Genomic DNA, 19,260 nt, shown 5'->3' on the forward strand with positions numbered 1-19,260 from the left:
AGGTTAGTTGATTAATTGGTCACATGGGTATATTTGGATGGCGCAGGCTCATGGGCTAGAAAGACCTTTGCCCTGCTGTATCTCAAAATTTAAAAAAAATTAAAACAGGTATTGGAGTGGGCTTTTTCATACCTTGGTAAATGGTAAAGGAGCTAATATATGAGTGATGGATTCCTGGCCTCAGGACACTTATCAACCATAGGGCAAGCTTAGAAAGCAGAAGTAATCACTTTTAACAGGTCCAAGCACAAGTGATAAACAAATCAGTCATCCAGAGATGGCTGCAGAGGCCTGGATTCACGGATCCACAAAGGAGTTAGGAGTCAGGGTGGGAAACAAGTAAGTCATTGGCACCAGCAAGATTACTCAACTGTTCTATAATTATGATTTTAAAAGTTAATTTCCTAATTAACAGGAAAACCCCTGCTACCTGGCATCCATGAGGATTGGTAGATGCTAGATCAATGAATTTTCTGGTTGCTTGAGATTGCGTGCTGCATGGATTGGCAAACCAATGGTGAGGCATGTCAATTTTAAAAGTTCTTTATTTTTTAAAATCCATTTATTTTCCAATTTTTTTTGCTGTTTGCTTGAACTCCAAATAATGTGGATTTTACTGTATATGTAATCACTGGCCACCGAGACAGAGGTGCACCAAAGAAGAGGTACAAGGACTGCCTAAAGAAATCTCTTGGTGCCTGCCACATTGACCACCGCCAGTGGGCTGATATCGCCTCAAACCGTACATCTTGGCGCCTCACAGTTCGGCGGGCAGCAACCTCCTTTGAAGAAGACTGCAGAGCCCACCTCACTGACAAAAGACAAAGGAAGAAAAACCCAACACCCAACCCCAACCAACCAATTTTCCCTTGCAACCGCTGCAACCGTGTCTGCCTGTCCCACATCGGACTTGTCAGCCACAAACGAGCCTGCAGCTGACGTGGACATTACCCTTCCATTAATCTTCATCTGCGAAGCCAAGCCAAAGAATTAGAATATGATTTTCTGTATGAGTGATCAGATTTTACCAACAAGATCAAGAAACTATTTCCCTTTTCCAAACCCCACTATCCAATGAACATTACAGCAGGGCTGTTAACAGCACTGAAACACAATTTAGAAAATATTTCTGACATTTGTGGAATTTCTTTGACTAACCAGTGGGTTTGAGTTCAATGGTAACTAACTGCAGCCTGCAAGTTTTTATTCAATGGAAAGTTCATAGAATTACAATGCAAGACAAGTTCCTCCATCCAGCTTTTACCCTCAGGTGTTGGCTCCAACTATCCTTTTGCAGGCAATGCTACATTCAGTTTGCAGCTTTTAAAGGTCACGGCGGACAGATTAGGGGTATCGTTAACACAAGTGGAGGTCGTGGTTAATCTCTCACCCAAAGCATCACCCTGGGATTTCACTCAAGTCTGACAACATTAAGTTTAGGTCATCAATAGATTGAAACAGGTGGAGAGGAGATTCACCAGGATGTTACTGGGAAAGGAGGGGATGAGAGGTGGCATCGACTGGGGTCTTTATTCCCTGGAGCAGCCATTCTCAACAGGGCCTACAGTACATTTCAGGAACCCAGAGATAGAATTCAGAAGTATGGAAGAAACCAACAAAACTTGACTTCTTCATAGGGAAGGGGGCCCATAAACATTGAGCAGCACCCTAAGGGTGTCATAACCAGAAAAAGGTTGAGGTTGGCTGCCCAGGAGCATAAGAAGATGAGGAGTGTTCTTACAGAGGCTTATAAAAATCATGATACCCATGGGATGTTCATCATTATATTCCCCAGGGAAGATGACTTCAGAACTGGAGACCACAGGTTTAATGCAAGAGGGGAGAAGGTCATGAAAAGCAACTTTCCCTCCCCCAACCCCCACACTCAGAGGGTGGTCCATATTGGGAACAAACTGCCAGAGGAAACTTCAGAATCACATGCAGTTCTGAAATTCACAAGACAGACTTTTGGATAGAAAGGGCTTAGAAAGATATGGACCAAATGCAGGCAAGTGGGGCTTGCCCAGAATGACACCTTGGCTGGTGGCACAGACGAGTTGGGCCCTGAAGGGCCTGTTCCATGCTGTTTGACCATAACCAACTCTACAACTGGCAAAATGGCAGCTGTCTGATGGCCTTTCATGGCCTTGGTGACCACACCTCAGCAGAGCGTGATCCCTTCTGATCATTGGGCTCCTAATACCTGCTCAGTCAATCAACAAAGGGCAATTTTTAAAAAAACAACCTTATCATCGCTTTCCTGCAATAGTTTAATATCTCAAATCCCTTAAAATTCAAACATCAATCGCTATCTCAAATTCATTCTGTGAATGGTTCTTTATAGCCCTCTTTTATGCAGGGAATTCCCAAGGTTCATCACGTCCCAGCCAAGAAATGCTGATCAGGTGAGCCATCACTGTCACAGGCAGTGATGCAACAATTTTGCATCCACTCAGCTAACCTCACAAGGAATTGGAAGGTTTAATTTCAGTCCTCTGGGATGTTAACTGGTGCCCATATAAAAGTGCAAGTTTATGTTCAACAGGTGAGGAGAATGCTTTGGGCATAGACATTGGTTATTTCCTCTTCACCTCTCCTTTTGTAGAGTGCAATTGTTAATCATGGCGCCTTCTCAGTAACTAAACACAAAATTCCCAATTTGGTTCCAAACATCAGTGAATGGTGGTTGTGGACTCACATCTCCCAGGTCAACGATGAAGCAGTCTCCAGAATTGAAGCTGTCCCAAGACAATGGGACCTCCAGTGCACGTACAACCCTGCGGCCCTTCAGATGGAGGCATCGCTGCACTGTTACCTCATTGGGCACCACGTGGGAGAAACCAGATGCAACTCCACCAGCCTGCAGACGTGAGAAATACAGTAACAGTGGAGAAACCAAATTAGAAGTGAGTTTAATGCATCAAGGATCCTGTCATAAAAATGGCAATATCCAGTCACATTAAACAGCCTAAATGAATAACTTTTATTATAAAAGCAATGGCTCCCAACCATTTGGCGATAGTTTTAAAAGTATCCACTACCCTTAAAAAAAGTTTTTGATGAAATCTTTGCATTTTCAGTTGGTACCAAACCCTTTTTATGCATTTTGTAATATTCCCATCATTACACAAGGAAATGTCATGTTCAACAAGTCAATTGAGTAGCCTACACCTTCCTAGCTGTCAACTTTGATCTCACATCTACAAACATCACCCTGCATTAAACATTCAGTGTCTGCTTACAACACTGGACAAGAGCTGAAAGATTGAATCAATAGGGATGGGTCTCCAATGGTTACATTACAGGCAGAATGGTCTATATCCATACTGTTCCACCTTCGAGAACCACTGGAAAATTTCATCCAACATTTATTGTCAGCAGGTTTAGTAATACATGGCATAAAATATAATTTTTTTAAATGTTGCATTTCATTTTTAAGACAATATATACAGTAGAACACCAATTTAACGCGATCTGATTTAATGCAAATTCGGATACAACGCAATGAGTCATTGAATTCGGGCTTCGGGCTGCCACCAGGAGTGAGTACAGGTGTTTGGGGCTCACAGGGAGATTCATAACCAGGTAGAAAGTATAAAAGTACCCACATCTATGCCATACCTAGAACACTTATTTTGGCTTACAACATCTTTCTGAAGTGTACATCAATTCCATTAGTTTTGCTACTTCACACATTAAACCTGTTAAAAGTTCACAAACTTTAATAAGCAACAAAATATGAGAGAATTTGTTCATCGTTCATCTGTTGGCATTAGCAGTGTACAGGCAGTTAGTGGAGCTGGCTCAGGAGATTGAAGCCCAATAACAATCGAGGTCAGGTGGAGTCCCTTGAAACATCTCCCCAAGAGGATCACCATAGTAAATACTATGGCCCTGTAGATTAAAACTCACCCCAGCACAGCAACAAACTCCACCATTGGCTCATGGAAATAACACAAAGAAAAAAAAACATGATCATTGCTCAAATAGTTGGAAACAAATCAGGCCTGCTGTTGATTGTTTTGTGCCAAATCCTCACCTTGTACTTGATGCCAGACTTGAAGTTGCCAAGGAAGACATTTGACTCATGACCCTGTCGCTCTCTGTACTGGATGGGCTTCCCATCAAGATAGTCATCCAACTGCACTGTAAAGATGGCGGCTGCTCCCATCTCATCTTGGGAACACAAATCTCCTGCTCATAGAAAAGAGCTTTAAAACACACTAACAAGCCAGAGATTACAAGTTCTTTCATTGTGAACTACATAACCATTTAAAATCTTTGGACGACTCCTTATCAAAATGCCACAATAGGAAGATGTAGTCAATCAAAAACAACTTGCCTTCAATAAAATCAAAGCAATTCAAAACCATTAAGGCAAACTGTTCTCATCTGGACTTCTGCTCACTGAGGTCGAGACTGATTCATGACATTTTTCACAGGACAACTAGGTTTATACTTGAAGATTGTGGAGATAGAACAGGAAATGACACAAAAGCAGCATTGGTATCATCCAATGTAATTTGTTATTAACCCATAAAGAAAAGTTTGGATGGATGATCAGAAGCTTGGTCAAAAAGGTAGACTTTAAAAATGAGCATTTAAAAAAAAATAGAAGGGGTTTCAGAAAGAGAATTCAGGAAAAACCCAAAAATAGCCAAAAAAAAAATTAAGCCTTCCCAACAGGATGTGCAGTTGATCAGAATAAAAAGGAGATCTTTCAATGAGTTGTGGGGCTAGGGGGAGAAAACCATGAAGAGATTGGGAAACAAACACACACTTCAGTTCCATCCTGCCCTGCTGACTACCCCTTCCACTGGATAACAAGAGCATCTGTCCAAGTAATGGGATGAATTCAAGATGACAATCTCTGCCATGAACAACTCCCATTGATTGGCGAAGATGATTTTTAAAAAACCCACACTCATTAACCAGGATCTGAGAGAACATTGGGAGTGGGAGCCCTCATCAGAAGTTGTGAGCAGCAACTTGCTCATCCTTTGCAAAGTTTTATATTGAGGGATGGGATGAGGGGAGGATACCCTCTGCCACATACTGATATTCAAACCCTCTAGTCCAGGGGTTCTCAACCTTTTTCTTTCCTCTCACATACCACTTTAAGTAATCCCTGTGCCATCGGTGCTCTGTGATTAGTAAGGGATTGCTTAAGGTAATACGTGGGTGGAATGGAAAAAGTTTGAAAACCACCATTTTAATTATACTTAATTGATTCATTAGTTGCACAGTTTAACAATTGGGTCTAGAGCAGTGATCCTTCCCTTCCCACTCACATCCCACCTTAAGCAATCCCTTACTAATCACAGAGCATGGATGGCATAGGGAATACTTAAAGTGGTATATGTGAATGGAAAGGAAAAGGTTGAAAACCACTGCTCTTGTCTGTGGCCAGGAGGGGATTTTTGGAGGTGGTTCAGAAACTGGAATTTCACCTACCTGGGAGGCTCCAGCATGGACGACTTTAGATGCATCTGTTTGTTGTACTTAAGAGGACAATAATCATATTTAAGTGTGTAACAGTTGAATTTTGTGGACAAATTTTTAGGGAAAAATTTAGGGGGTCGACGATGATACACATAGTACTACACGAGTTCCTGTGTTGTTCAAGATAATGGGAGCTCGGATGGGTGTGAAGCCAGTCGGGACAGGGTGATAATTCTGTGTTCAGGGAGTCGAGAGCTTGGATGGGCGGGCAGGTGGGGGACTTGGCAACAGTCCCTGATCGAAGTGTCAGCAGCTCAGTTAGGCGGGGGCCTTGCTGAGAGTTCTTGGTTGAGGTGTCGGGAGCTTCTGAAAGTGGACAGCTGGGGCCAACTTTTATACAGCATTGACTATTATACACGTATATACGGTAAATGTTTGTGTGAGAACAAGTTGAAAGTCTACTGCTCTAGTTTACTTGTACATTTGCTTCATATGCAGACACAGGTTCACAGTTATATCTAAAATAAACAACTTGACCTTAACTGGAATTTGATGCAAACACACTTAGTATTTGAAAACTGCCGATGGAGATATTTACAGCCTGGAACTTGAACCCTCGAGCTGGACCTAGATCCATACTCCCAAGTGATTTAATTTCTTGCTCAAAGTTGACACAAATCCACCAGCTGTGCATCCAAAATTCCATGGTCCAGCTCTTCAATGAAACAGCTTAGGCCACCTTTTTTGGAATGATATTTGTCAGAGGAAAGTGCCAACTACATGAAGATAGCAACGGGGTTGGAAGCCAGTGTGGTGCGGAGAGCTAAACTCACCCAGCCAGAAGTGCAGATCGTACTGCAGGTTTCCCGAGCGCTGTTGAATGGTGCGCATTACCAGGTAGGCATCTCCAATGAAGAAGTCTCCATAGAGGTGTTTGGGCACAGCCACAAGGTCCAGCTTTTCCAGCCTCCAGATCTGCAGCCCAGGCTTCTTTCCAGCATTTTCAAATTCAGGATGGTAAACCATTGTGGAAAACCTGAAAGAGATCAACATTGTTCTTTTACTTCTGCTCAGTTATGAGAATAAACAAAATCTTAGCCAGCCTCTCAAGTCCCAGATCTGTGCCATTCCAGATCAAGTCAACAGGCAAACTTGAAAATAAAACATCTAGAGACTGATTCTCTGAACATGGGCACTGTATATACCTGGCTGCCAAGGTTTGCATGTCTGTTCCCTGAACAATCTGCTCATGATGGACAAGAGTTAAACTTCAATGGCAAGGAGATATTGATGATTAAGCTCCATTGCTCACCAGAGCCAGGAATAGTCTCCAAGGAAATTCTGGCTTGCTTTGGAGTCGGTGCAGAGGAGGTTCACCAAGTTGATTCCAGAGATAAGGGGTTTATCCAACATGGAGAGATTGAATCACCTGGGTCTATACTTATTAGAATTCAAAAAAATGAGAAGGGATCATACCAAAACAAAATTATGATAGAAAAAAAGGTTTCTTGCAACAATTGGGTGGCATGAGCTTGTGATCCTGAAGGGTCTGTTATTGTGCTGGATGTCTAAATTTAAATTCAAACTAGGGATGCAGCCTCAAGATTCAGGGAAGTGGATTTAGAATGGAGATGAGGAGGAACTGCTTCCCTCCCCAACTGCCAGAGTGTAATTCTCTCCCCAGAAAGAGAATACCTCATTAAATAGAGTTTAGTTAGATTTTTGCATGGCAGGTGAATTAGGGGGAAAGCAGGGGATAGGTGGAGCTGAGTCCGTGACCAAATCAGCATTGATCTATTGAATTTTATAGCAGGCTCGACCGACAGTCCAGACGACCGACTTCTGCTCCCATTTCTTGTGTTCTCATGACAAGTGCAGGAAACACATCAAGGGTGTTCATCAGTTTGACACACCCTTGGTTCCTTGCCCATGTAAAATGCAGCTCTACCCTGGAGACTAACTACAAAAAAAACTTTGATTTAGACTGGGGTTTCAGTTTTTATTCTCTACTTCAGCAGGCCTCGGAAACAAGTGGGCGCAGCTTCCGAGTACTGTAATTTAAAGCTGAAATTTGGCACTTTTTCAGGGCACAAGATCGGGAGACTACTTCACCCACTCTGTCGGTAGGTACATTACTTCAATTTATCTCACCATTCCCATGTCTGTCTTCTGCCCCAGCCACTGCCCAAGGGAGGCAAAACATAAACCTAAGGAACAACATATCAGTCTTCCTGGATGTTCTTAAACTCTGTGACACTAACATGGATTTTTCTAATGGGCGACATGGCTAGCGTAGCAGTTAGTGCAATGCTGTTACTACGCCAGCGACCTGAGATCGACTCCAGCACTGTTTGTAAGGAGTTTCTATGTTCTTCCCACCCATCAAAATGCAGCAGGGTTATAGGTCAATTGGGTGCAATTGACCGGCTTGGGCTCATGGGCTGAAAGGGCCTGTGATCATGCTACAAAATTAACTAATTCCCACCTCCATTTGGTTCCACTGTTTCAATCTCCTTCACTGCTTCTGTTCTTACTTCTCTAACCTCCCCCCCAGTTTACTCTCCTTCTACCTTTGACTCCACCTCCTTCACCTTCTATCTAATACCCTATTACCCCTTAACTATTTCTCAGCTTCCTCTCCCCCCACTTTCATTCTTTAATTTTGATGAAGGGTCCCGACCCAACACATTGACCAACCATTTCTACCCACAAACACAGCTTGATTCTCAATGGTCTATCAAATTATGAGGCTCTGGGAGGTTGGAGAGAATCTTTTCCTCAGAGTAAAAGTGTCACATTTTAGAGGACATGTGCTTCAAGTGAGGAAGTTTAAGGGAGATGCATGGAACGAATGTTTTTACAATAAGTGATGGGTGCCTGCAACGGGCTGCAATGAATTGTGGTGGAAACAGATACAATAGTAGCATTTAAGAGACTTCGAGATAAACACTTGGATATGAAGTGAAACACTAAAGTATGCAGACACTGTGATTGTTGTAAATACACACAGCCTGCTGGAGGAACTCCGAATCCACAGGAGGTAAAGATTTTTTTTTTAATTTAAAAAAAGTCGAGACATACAGCACAGTAACAGGCCATTTTGGCCCACAAGTGTGCACCACCCAATTAACCTACGCCTCTGGTATGTTTTGATATATTACTGACATTTCAGACCTGAGCTCTTCTTCAAAGAATAAGCAAAGAACAGGAAGGTGTCAGAAATAAAAGCCACTTTTAGGCGTTCCCAGAAAGATTATGCGCCGGCAGGCGTGATTAGCAGAGTTCAGCTGGCAAGTTTAGGTGGCCACGGAGTGGACGCCTTTCTGGCACTTGAACATGCCAGCTGACTGGTAGCCGTCTAGGAGTGAAAGCCCATCCGAGCTCCCATTGTCTTGAACAATGTGTAGTAGTATATTCAGTCTCCGCTGGTACAACAGCAGTTAACAGCAATGCATTTGTAGTTCTCCAGACAGAATGCTCCTGTGCCTAGCTCTGGAGGGGTTGTACATCAATATACTGTATAAGCTGGTTTCTCAACAAAGCAAACGAGTCTAAACACATGGCAAGCACAGGGGCTTTAAACAGAGGAGGATGGCGGGAAAGAGTCTGCTTCTCCCTGTTAAAAACCTTTCACCTGTCCCATTTCTAACCTTGTTACAATGAGTCTGACTATGAGGAACAATGCTGATTTAGGGAACAGGAATTCATGACCTCTGAGAATGTGCTCAATACATGGCCTATCTTCAAAACTAGCCCAATTATGCGTAAAAACCTCCCATCTGTCCAATTTGTGTTTTTTAAAATATATAAACCGGAAGGGGCGCCCAATTTCAGTGCCAAAGGCACTATTTTACCTCGCTATGCCATTGGATGAGATGTTGATCCTCCAATTCGTGGGTGGTCTCAGAATGATAGTGCACGACACCATGGACAGGCATGTCAGTAAGGGAAAGGGGCAGGGTATTGAAATGAGTAGCTCCTGTAACCAGTGCTCCCACTGTGGTGTTCTCTACAATCGGAGAGACTGGACGCAGGCTGGGAGCTTTGTAGAGTACTTTGGCTCCGTCTGCCGCAATAGCGGGTATCTCCCAGTGGCCACCCATTTATATTCTCCATCTCATTCCCTTACTGACATGTCTGTCCATGATCTCATGGACTGCCAAACTAAGAACACCCACAACGGGGACTGCCACCGTCCACAGCACATTTAAGGAGAGCCACAGACTGACGTCATAAAATTTTTTTTTATGTAGTCGGTAGGTGAGAAGTACAGAAGAAACCAAAACTTGACTGCTTCACGGGGAAGGAGCCCATCACCAAAAAAGGTTGAGAATGGCTGCTCTAGGTGACCGGTTGAAAAGGCAAGAGGATGTTACCTACTTGTTTTCCATCTTCTACCAACTGACACTTTAGCAGTGCAATTACAACATTCCCCAGACCACAGAAAATCCTCCTGAAGAAATGAAGCCACACACACTGTGGAACAGCATGTACTTTATTTTTGGTGTTGGGGGTAAGGGGGGGGGGGGGGGGGTGGGGGGAGGTGAAGGGAAGGAAAAAAGCAATTTTAAAAAAATCTATTTTCTCCACACACGCTTTGGGGAATTTCAACAGTATACCCTCCAGATATTTTGATGCAAGTTACTTAATAGAATCAAGAGGTGACCTCTACATTTTTGGTCTGCAGCCTTTTTCAATATTGATGGTGTCCGTCTTTGCCCTGCTGCCAAATACAAATCGACAGGACACAGTCTCAAGTAGCTTCAGACAACTAAAATTGTGATCATCCTTTTCCAATCCTCAATTACTGCTTTCCAATGAATTTCCAGTGGCTTGTTGGATAACACATCCAGACACCCATCTGGGCCTCATCCAGTGGCTTCAACCCAAATTACACCAATTTACCCACCAACCCTGTATATGTGGGCAAAACCCTTGAAGGTCACGAACAGAATGCACAAGCATTAGAACCCAGGTCGCTGGAACTCTAATACCGTTGCATGCCTACAAAAATCAACCTTTCATCAACAACTCATCTCAAAAGTTCACAACTGAAAAATGTACTCTTATTTGAATGAAGTTATTTAATCTCTTGTAGAGACAAACTCAGTCTGCCCACAGGGAGGTTTAGAACATCACTCCAGAATTCTATTATACCTGGACAATTTTAAAGTTATTTCAATTAAAGAATTCCCCTCCCATCAGCTACTTGGAACTCCATACTTTCCAATCAACAGCCCTGAAGTCTATCATTGAGCTCAAGGCTATTTCAAATGCCAAGCTCAAAGGCACTAGCAGTCTCTGTAAGCCTGTCGCCTTGTCAATAGTCAAGATTAATCTCGTGGGTCCAGGGATCATTTTATACAGAGCCACCTGTTCATCTCTCTGGGGAAACTGTGGAGTAAAAAGTATAACTGTACTGAATTCAATTCTCCACACAGAGGACAATCTGCAAGTTCCATTCTGAACAGCCAAGAAATCAATGCAGCAAGACAATCTCTCTCAGGAAGACTCCAAGCATGAGCTTCCTCCGACAACTGCACCATGGACATTGCTGTTTTGTGGACAAAATCTCAGAGTGACATTTTAAGAAATGCCAAAGGTGATTAAAATTTTAATATCAGATGACTTTCATGCTGGGAGATAGTCAAACTGGAGTCACTTTGGTTTCTATAGCAAGGAATATGAAGAATCAAAGCCACAAACCAATGCAAAGCATAATATTTTATGGCAGGAAGCAAGTGTGCTGTGAGGAAACTGGATTTGGATTCGAGCAATAATACAATTGGCCATGCACTTTCTGCAAGTGGACAACAGGTCAACATTCAATTTAAAGGTGCTCACTATAAACACAAGTTGCAATGTGGTGGGACACCACCGGCCTACTGCAGGGGGCAACCTCTGTACCTGCAGGAGTGTAAGGGGACAGAACAACACCTGGCCGACTACCAATCAGTCGGCCTGAATGTCAAGCCCCACCCAGTTGGGTGTCAATCACCCTCCGGGATACAAGCCTGCACCGGCCTCCCTAGGCCTCACTGAGTTGCTGCAGCCACAGCCAGCCTGCCTCTGTGGAAGTTTTTGTGGATTAAAGTCTGTTGTTCAGTCTTTACCTTGTGTGTGTCTGATTCTGTCTAACAGCTTACCACATGCAATAACTCCAATGTACTGAAAGTGGAGGATCTACTTTCAGTTCAGTACAAATCAATCCTGCTCCAAATCAGTGACACCCCAGTAGAACTCAGACAGAAGGATCCTCCCAATGCATTTTCAAAGCTCATACCATTTCTACATTTACAACTTTCAAATAGCTGCCTGGCTACTTTTTTTTTTTAATTTTTTTTTATTTTTCACACTATGAACCATATTAACCAAAATACACACAAACATTTCCCTCTTTGTCATTTATGACACATATACAGTGTCATTTTCTCCCCTTTTCCCCCCTCCCTTCCCACCCACTATACATTCAACATATACAATAAACCCATCAAACAATGTCATCACACAATGAAAATAAACAAGAAAATTGTGTCATCTATTTTTACACACTGGGTGAGTTCATTTCGTCTTCTTCTCATTCTATCATTTTAGGGGGTCCACAGTAGGCCCTCTCTGTTGTGTTCCATGTACAGTTCCCAAATTTGTTCGAATACTGTGACTTTATTTATTTATTTAGATCTTCCCAAAACTTTTCCACTTTCTCACATGCCCAAATTGCATGTACTGTTGTTCCCATTTCTTTCTTACAGTGAAAACATCTATTGGATACTGTTGGGTCCCATTTTTTTTTAGCTTTTGGGGTGTGATATATAGCCTGTGTAACCAATTATATTGTATCATGCGTTACCTTGTGTTTATTGTATTTCTCATAGTTCCGGAGCATAGCTTTTCCCATTTTTTATCTTTATGTTTAGATCTTGTTCCCACTTTTGTTTGGGTTTACAGCTTATTTCATCATTCTCTTTCTCTTGCAGCTTGATGTACATGTTTGTTATAAATCTTTTAATTATCATTGTGTCTGTAATCACATATTCAAAGCTGCTTCCCAATTTGTCCTTTAAGTAGGTTTACAGTTGGTGGTATGCAAACATTGTACCGTGAGTTATACCATATTTATACTTCATTTGTTCAAAAGATATTATTTCCCAAAAAACAATTTTCTATTCTTTTGATCCCTTTTTTCTCCCATTCGCTAAAGGAAAGGTTATCTATTGTGAAAGGGATTAGTTGATTTTGCATCAATAATAATTTTGGTAGTTGGTAATTTGTTTTTTCCTTTCTACGTGAATCTTCTTCCAAATGTTGAGCAGATGGTGCAGTAGTGGTGAACTTCTATATTGCACCAGTTTTTTTATCCCACTTATAAAGTATAATTTCTGCTACCTTCTCCCCTATTTTATCGAGCTCTAACCTGGTCCAATCTGATTTTTCTCTTGTTCGATAAAAATCTGATAGATACCTTAATTGTGCTGCTCTATAATAATTCTTAAAGTAAAAGCTGTATGCCCCCTTGTTTGTACCATTCTGTTAATTTATCTAGTGCTATCCTCGGTTTCCCCCCTTTCCATATGGATTTCCTTATTATTTTCTTTAGCTCATTGAAGAATTTCTCCGTTAAGGGAATTGGTAATGATTGAAATAGGTATTATATCCTTGGGAAGATATTCATTTTAATGCAATTTACCCTTCCTATCAGTGTTAGTGGTAAATCTTTCCAATGTTCTAAGTTCATCTTGTAATTTCTTCATTAATGGCTGATAATTTAATTTGTATAGATGGCCTAGATTATTAACTAGTCTAATACCTAGGTATTGGATTGCTTGTGTTTGCCGTTTAAATGGTGATTCTTTCTTAAATTTTGTGAAATCCGCATTATTCATTGGCATCGCTTCACTTTTATTTGTGTTGATCTTGTACCCCGATATTTCTCCATATTCCTCCAATTTCTTATGTAATTCTTTTATTGATAATTCTGGTTCTGTTAAGTATACTATGATGTCATCTGCAAATAGACTGATTTTATATTCCTTCTCTTTTATTTTTATCCCTTTTATTTTATTTACCTGGCTACTTCAACTGCACAATTCCTACCCCACCCCCCCACCCCCTACCCCCCACCCCCCACCAAAAAAAAAGTCCTTCAAGTCATTCGGAAGAACTCTGAATGACAGAAGTCATGCAAGGGTTCAGGTTTGTTGAGTCTCTCTCCCTCAAATTGCATTTATCTCAATCATTTTGTGTGGCGCCTCTGCTTCAGCTGGCACATTTGGTAAATGTTAGTTTAAGTGTGACTGATAATTTTTTTCCCCACTTTTTTTCTTGATAAATCCTTAGAGTAATTGAATTTCTTCCTGGAAATGTAGTTTTGTGCTGCCAAGCATTGGAGAGTTTACTGTCATTTACAAACACAATTTCCTGTGCATTTCTATTTCCTTGTATGAGCAGATCATTATCCAGCCAAACAAACCCTTTCAATATTTTAAGACCCACCCTTCTCTACAGAAAGACAAAATACAACCTTTGCCTCACACGAGTGCAAGGAGTGGTTCTCCTTTTTTGTTTGAATATTTATTAAATCATGGGGCATAATAGTGATACATACAATTAATGAATAAAACAAAAACAATTCAAAAAATACATACATGATATTTCAATAAACTAGCCCCCTACAACCCTCCAAACCCCCTCAACCTACCCCCCCAAAAAAAGAGATCAACCATAACAACAGAATTCATTAATTAACTCCCATGGATTGGAATGCAGCCAGGGGTTCAAAAACTCAAACCCATATAATCCAAATAAGGGCTCTAAGTTTTACTATTAAAAAAAATCATGCAAATTATACATCTTCTCCAATGGAATACAAGATCTCATTGCCAAATCCTATCTCTGAATATTCAAATCAGTTTCATTTTTCCAATTAATTGCCAAATATTTTCTAGCTACAGCTAATGCCAATCTCAAAAATGCAATTTGAGATCTATTTAATCTAATTCTAAGATCAACCTCTTAATATTACCTAACAAAAATACTAAAGGATCTAATTAAAATTTCACTTTCAAAATAACTTCTAAAAGTTCAAGTCTATTCCAAAAAGGTTTCACTGTTTCACAGAGGAAAGTAGAATGTAAAAAAAAAAACAACCTACAACCTTATGACATCGAAAACATAAATCTGAAGAGAAAATTATATTTCCTTAATTTTTCTGGAGTAAAATATAATTGATGAATAAAATTATTATGAACTAATGATACCTTAAATTTATAATTTTAGTCATACTATCCCTACATAAATTCATCCAATCATCCTGAGGAAACAAGTCTACCCAAATCTTTTTCCTATTTCAATCTAGATTTATGTAAATCAACTTAGGCATTTAATTCTGTAATAAACTGTACATCTCAGATACAAATCCCTTCTTACCACCCTCAGTAAGTAAAATTTCAAACTTAGACCATCTAGGTAACCATAAAGTACATCCAAAACTATAACAATAAAGCTTTAAATTTGATAATAAAAAGAATATTTCTCTTTCATTCTTTGAAGAAATAAAGCATCCTGCTTCATAACAATCTTACATGAATTTAATACTTTTTTATCCCATAACTTCAAAAGCTGATTATTAAGTGTAAAGGGGAAAAGCTTATTTTGATACAAAGGAGTTTTGCCTGAAATCTTACCTTGAGTACCCATAACTTCAATTAAAAAAAAATACCATAAATCCATTAAGTGTTTCAAAACAGGTAAATTATAATTACTCAATAACTTTGGGTTCCATCTATAAATAAACTGATCCATCCTCTTCTCACCAGCTTGAGATAATTCAATATTACCCCATATCAAAGGAAGAAGTGGTTCTCCTCACTGTTGTTTGCTAAAGATGTTTACTAATCATCCAGGAGCTCACCTGTGGCATTGGAGTACAACCTGTTCCTGTAACGAACTGCACAAGTGGAAAATAAAATTGTTGAGAAGTTTTGTCATTGTTTCAAACAAATGGAATAACAAACATCACCTGAGGAAAAGTCAGACTGTCTCATTCTGCTGCAACATCAGCTATGCCAGAGGTATGCATACAGCTAGGAGGAAAGAGTGTAAGTTAATGGAAGCAAGCCAGGAACCGAATGCTCAAAGCCACCCTGGCACTATTCTGGCACAGCAAGCCCCAACACCAGGCAGAAAGCATGGAGACAACCAACCACCACCTGATGATGAGTCCCATTGCCTTTACATGAGAAATCTGCCATAGATCAGCACAAACCACTGTGGGATGAATATAGAAACTAGGCAATGAAGCCACTTGGTGCTAGCAAGCGAGTAAGGATCTGGCTCCAGTGGAAAACAATGAGCACAAACAGAATTGGGCAGAAGCAGCTGCCTCATGAAGAAATGTGCCCCTTTACACAACCAATACTTGCATACAACAGTGGCACTGAGCAACAAGGATCATTTGTTAACAGCACAGATCCAGGCCAAGTAAAGGAAGAAAATCAGAGACCAACAGGATCAATGTCAATGCAGGGGGAGAATATTGATGAACATACTTCTGAAAGACTAACTGAAGACAAGCAAGTTAAGAGTGCATAGGCACAGGAGCATGGCTGTGCAAAGGATCTAGACATGTTTTGGGTGAGCTCTCCGTGAAGAATATTAAAAAGACTGTTTAAAAGTTTAAAATTAAGAATTTTTTCAGTGAATGAACAAAATGAACACTAAGAAGCCAAGACAGCAAAAAGAAAAAAAAAACCAGAGGAGACACCAGTCACGAGTCAACCAGGAACATCAAGTAAAAGCCTGAAAGAGAATGGCACAAAGGCGGCCTTGGGACCAGTTGAACCCGGCAGCGCTGGGGGAGGTATCCTGGATAAGATGGAGACTTTATGCAATCATTTCATGGCTATTGAAACCACAATGAGAGATATGTCAGAGAAGATGACTGAATTTAAAAAGAGGCAATTGAGGATTTAATGCAACAACTGGGCCAAGAGAAAGTTGACTTGGTTAAAATCCAAAAAAAGCTGAAAGCTTTAGAAGAGGATGCAAAGAAATGGGACTTGGATAAGATTAACCACATGGAGAATTTCAGCAAACACCATAATGTTGAGATTATTGGTGTGAATGAAGGGACCGAAAGGAGAGACCCAGTGAGCTTCTTTGAAACTTGGATCCCACAAGTGTTGGGAGAAAAAAAATAGAACAGAAAACTACAAATAGAAAGGGCTCATTGGACCCTTGGACCCAGAAGACCTGATGGGCAGCAACCACAGCCGGTCCTGGAAAGACTTTAGAGTTACCGGGAACGAGAAGTGGCTTTAGGAGCAACATTTGATTACTCCAAGCAACACAGTGGCCCATATGAGATTGATGGTGGAAAAGTGTTATTCTTTCAAGACTTTAACCCAACTTTCATTAAGTAAAGGAAAGAGTAATGATGATGTAAAAAGGCAACTGCAGTCAAAGAATAGGAAATACTCGATGATACGTCCTGCGACTTTGAGTGTCAAAGTAACGGATGGAAATTGACATTTTATCAAGACCAAGGAAGTAGAAGAATTTCTAAGATTATGAAAAGATTAAAGATATCGAACAAGAAGATTAAGAAGAATGTTTACAATGGGATCAAGTAAAATTATTGAAATTTGCACAGAGAGCTCAAGAAAGACCGACAACTTGGTAAAAATAGTAGCAGGGTGGAGGCTCCAGTCTAAAGGGGATAGTGGCGCCAGGAGAGGAGCAGTTTTGCAAGATGGCACTAAGACTTCATGGGCTTCCAGGATTTTTTTGTTACATCACCATCAGAACATTAAAAAGGGGAAAGATCACTATATTACTTGAATATTCAAAAAGGTTTTATTATTGAACAATATTTGTTTAAGAACTGGTATGGATAGAATGTTAAAGTTTATTAATCTGAATGTTAACAGGCTAAACAGCCGATGAAAAAGGGTCTTGGCACACTTTAAAAGGCTAAAGACAGAAGTATTTTTCTTGCAGGAATCACACCTTACTAAATTGGAACATGCTAAATTAAAAAGAGTATTGGTGAGGCAAGTAATATCATCTTCTTTCAGGAGTAGCAATTTTAATTAATAAAAATGTACCAGTAATTGTAGAAGATGTATCGACTGACCAAGCCAGAAGCTTTGTAATGGTACATTGTAAAATTTATGCAGAATCCTGGACGCTTATGAATATTTATACTCTAAATTATGATGAAGCCTTTATGAAGGATGTCTTTTTAAAAGCATCAGAAGGTAGACAAGATATATTGGTCCAGGGGTTGGGGGCGCGGGGGAGAATTTAATTTTTGTTTGGATCAGATTGTGGATAAATCAGCAAGAATAGTAACAAGGGCAATAGTGACACCATCGTTTATAAAAGATTTAAATCTGATTGATATTTGGGGGCAACTCAATCCCAAAGAAAGAGACTACTCGTTCTACTTAATGGTCCATGACTCACATTCGATTGTTTCATTATAAATGCAAGCTATGGATTGGCTCAGTATAACTTCCTACACCAATTATATCTTGCACCACAGAAGCTACTTAAGTCGAAATCTGAAATATCAGAAATGTGTTCTAGATGTGGGATTGAAAGAGTAACGTTTTTAATCTGCTACATGGTCCTGTATGAAGTTGAGGCCTTTTTGGCAGGATATTGCAGAAATATTAACAAAGATAACAGGGGTGGCCTTCGCAGATGATACAGCACTTTATCTTTTGGGTAATTTTATTGAAATAAGTAATAAATTAACTAAATTCCAAATTTCTTTTATCAAAGTAGCTTTAGCAGTGGCTAAGTATATTGCAACTACTTGGAAGTCTAACTCTCCATTAGCACAATGGATTGCAAAGATGAATAGTTGCATACCTATGGGGGGTGGGGGGTGGAGGAAAATCACATACAATCTAAAAAACAAGTATGATAAATTTGTTAAGATTATGGCAGCCATATCTGGTCAACATAGGGGCCCAGTTATAATAACAACAGATGCTGGTACAATATAAGCAGATGTGACTTCCCCACATAGCATAATTCTTTACGGATGGTAAAAGTGTGAGCTCTGACAGTGAGTGATTTTATATTTGGTAGGAAGCTGGGGGGGATGGGTTTTTCTTTGTTTTTTTTTGTATGAAAAAGTTTAATAGAGAAATTAAAGATTTTACTATGTATATTTTTTAAAAAAATGAAAAATAACATTCAAAAAAGTGTTTAGGCACAATGGGTTCCTCTTGTGGAGTGAAATGTCATCCTGTGTGAAATGTACACTCAATGTCATTTCAAATGACACATGGGCTGACACACTAAAGGATAGCAAGGCAACTAAAATACTGGAAGACTCCATCTTTAGCTTTGCTACCTTCAATGTTTTTCTTTGAGTTAAACCATACATGTAAGAAATCAAGCTGGTAAGCAACACATGTACTGCTCAGAAACGAACTGGTGCCTCAGGAGGCTTCAAACCTAATCCCTCTGCATATATTAAAATAGGCATCATGCAAACCTCCACAAACAAAAAGATCATGAATAAAGTCAGCCTCAGGCTTGCAGCTGATCAAGGGATTCACCAGCCAAAAGTTTAAACATGCAGGGAGTTCTGAAAAGATCTCAAAATAAAAGGCTCATGTAATCAACGTAAAGGAAGACATGCATTTCCTATATTTAATTTTTGTACAAGTATATTTGAAATAAAACATCTTGAAATGAGCTCAAATACATTAAAGTATCTATTGGTGCTTCACACAGAGATGGTATTAATAGATTAGTAAAAGAAATGCCAGAACTGTTCAACTTATAATGCAATTACGTAAT

The 19,260-nt window shown here is 40.1% G+C and overlaps 1 protein-coding gene across 5 annotated transcripts in view; it reads right to left on the reverse strand.

The window, feature by feature from the left end:
• Positions 1 to 19,260, reverse strand: part of gsna (gelsolin a) — a 65,824-nt gene that overhangs the window by 35,197 nt on the left and 11,367 nt on the right. For all 5 annotated transcript variants that reach the window (XM_069887399.1, XM_069887435.1, XM_069887428.1 and 2 more), the window contains 3 exons: positions 6,276 to 6,478; positions 4,040 to 4,194; positions 2,699 to 2,860 (listed from right to left, as the gene is read on the reverse strand). In XM_069887399.1, the coding sequence (XP_069743500.1) occupies positions 2,699 to 2,860; positions 4,040 to 4,194; positions 6,276 to 6,468 (510 nt within the window). In that variant the 5' untranslated portion in view covers positions 6,469 to 6,478. The remainder of the gene's footprint in view (positions 1 to 2,698; positions 2,861 to 4,039; positions 4,195 to 6,275; positions 6,479 to 19,260) is intronic.

Source organism: Narcine bancroftii, chromosome 1 (assembly GCF_036971445.1).
Source record: "Narcine bancroftii isolate sNarBan1 chromosome 1, sNarBan1.hap1, whole genome shotgun sequence".
NCBI classification, from domain to species: Eukaryota; Metazoa; Chordata; class Chondrichthyes; order Torpediniformes; family Narcinidae; genus Narcine; species Narcine bancroftii.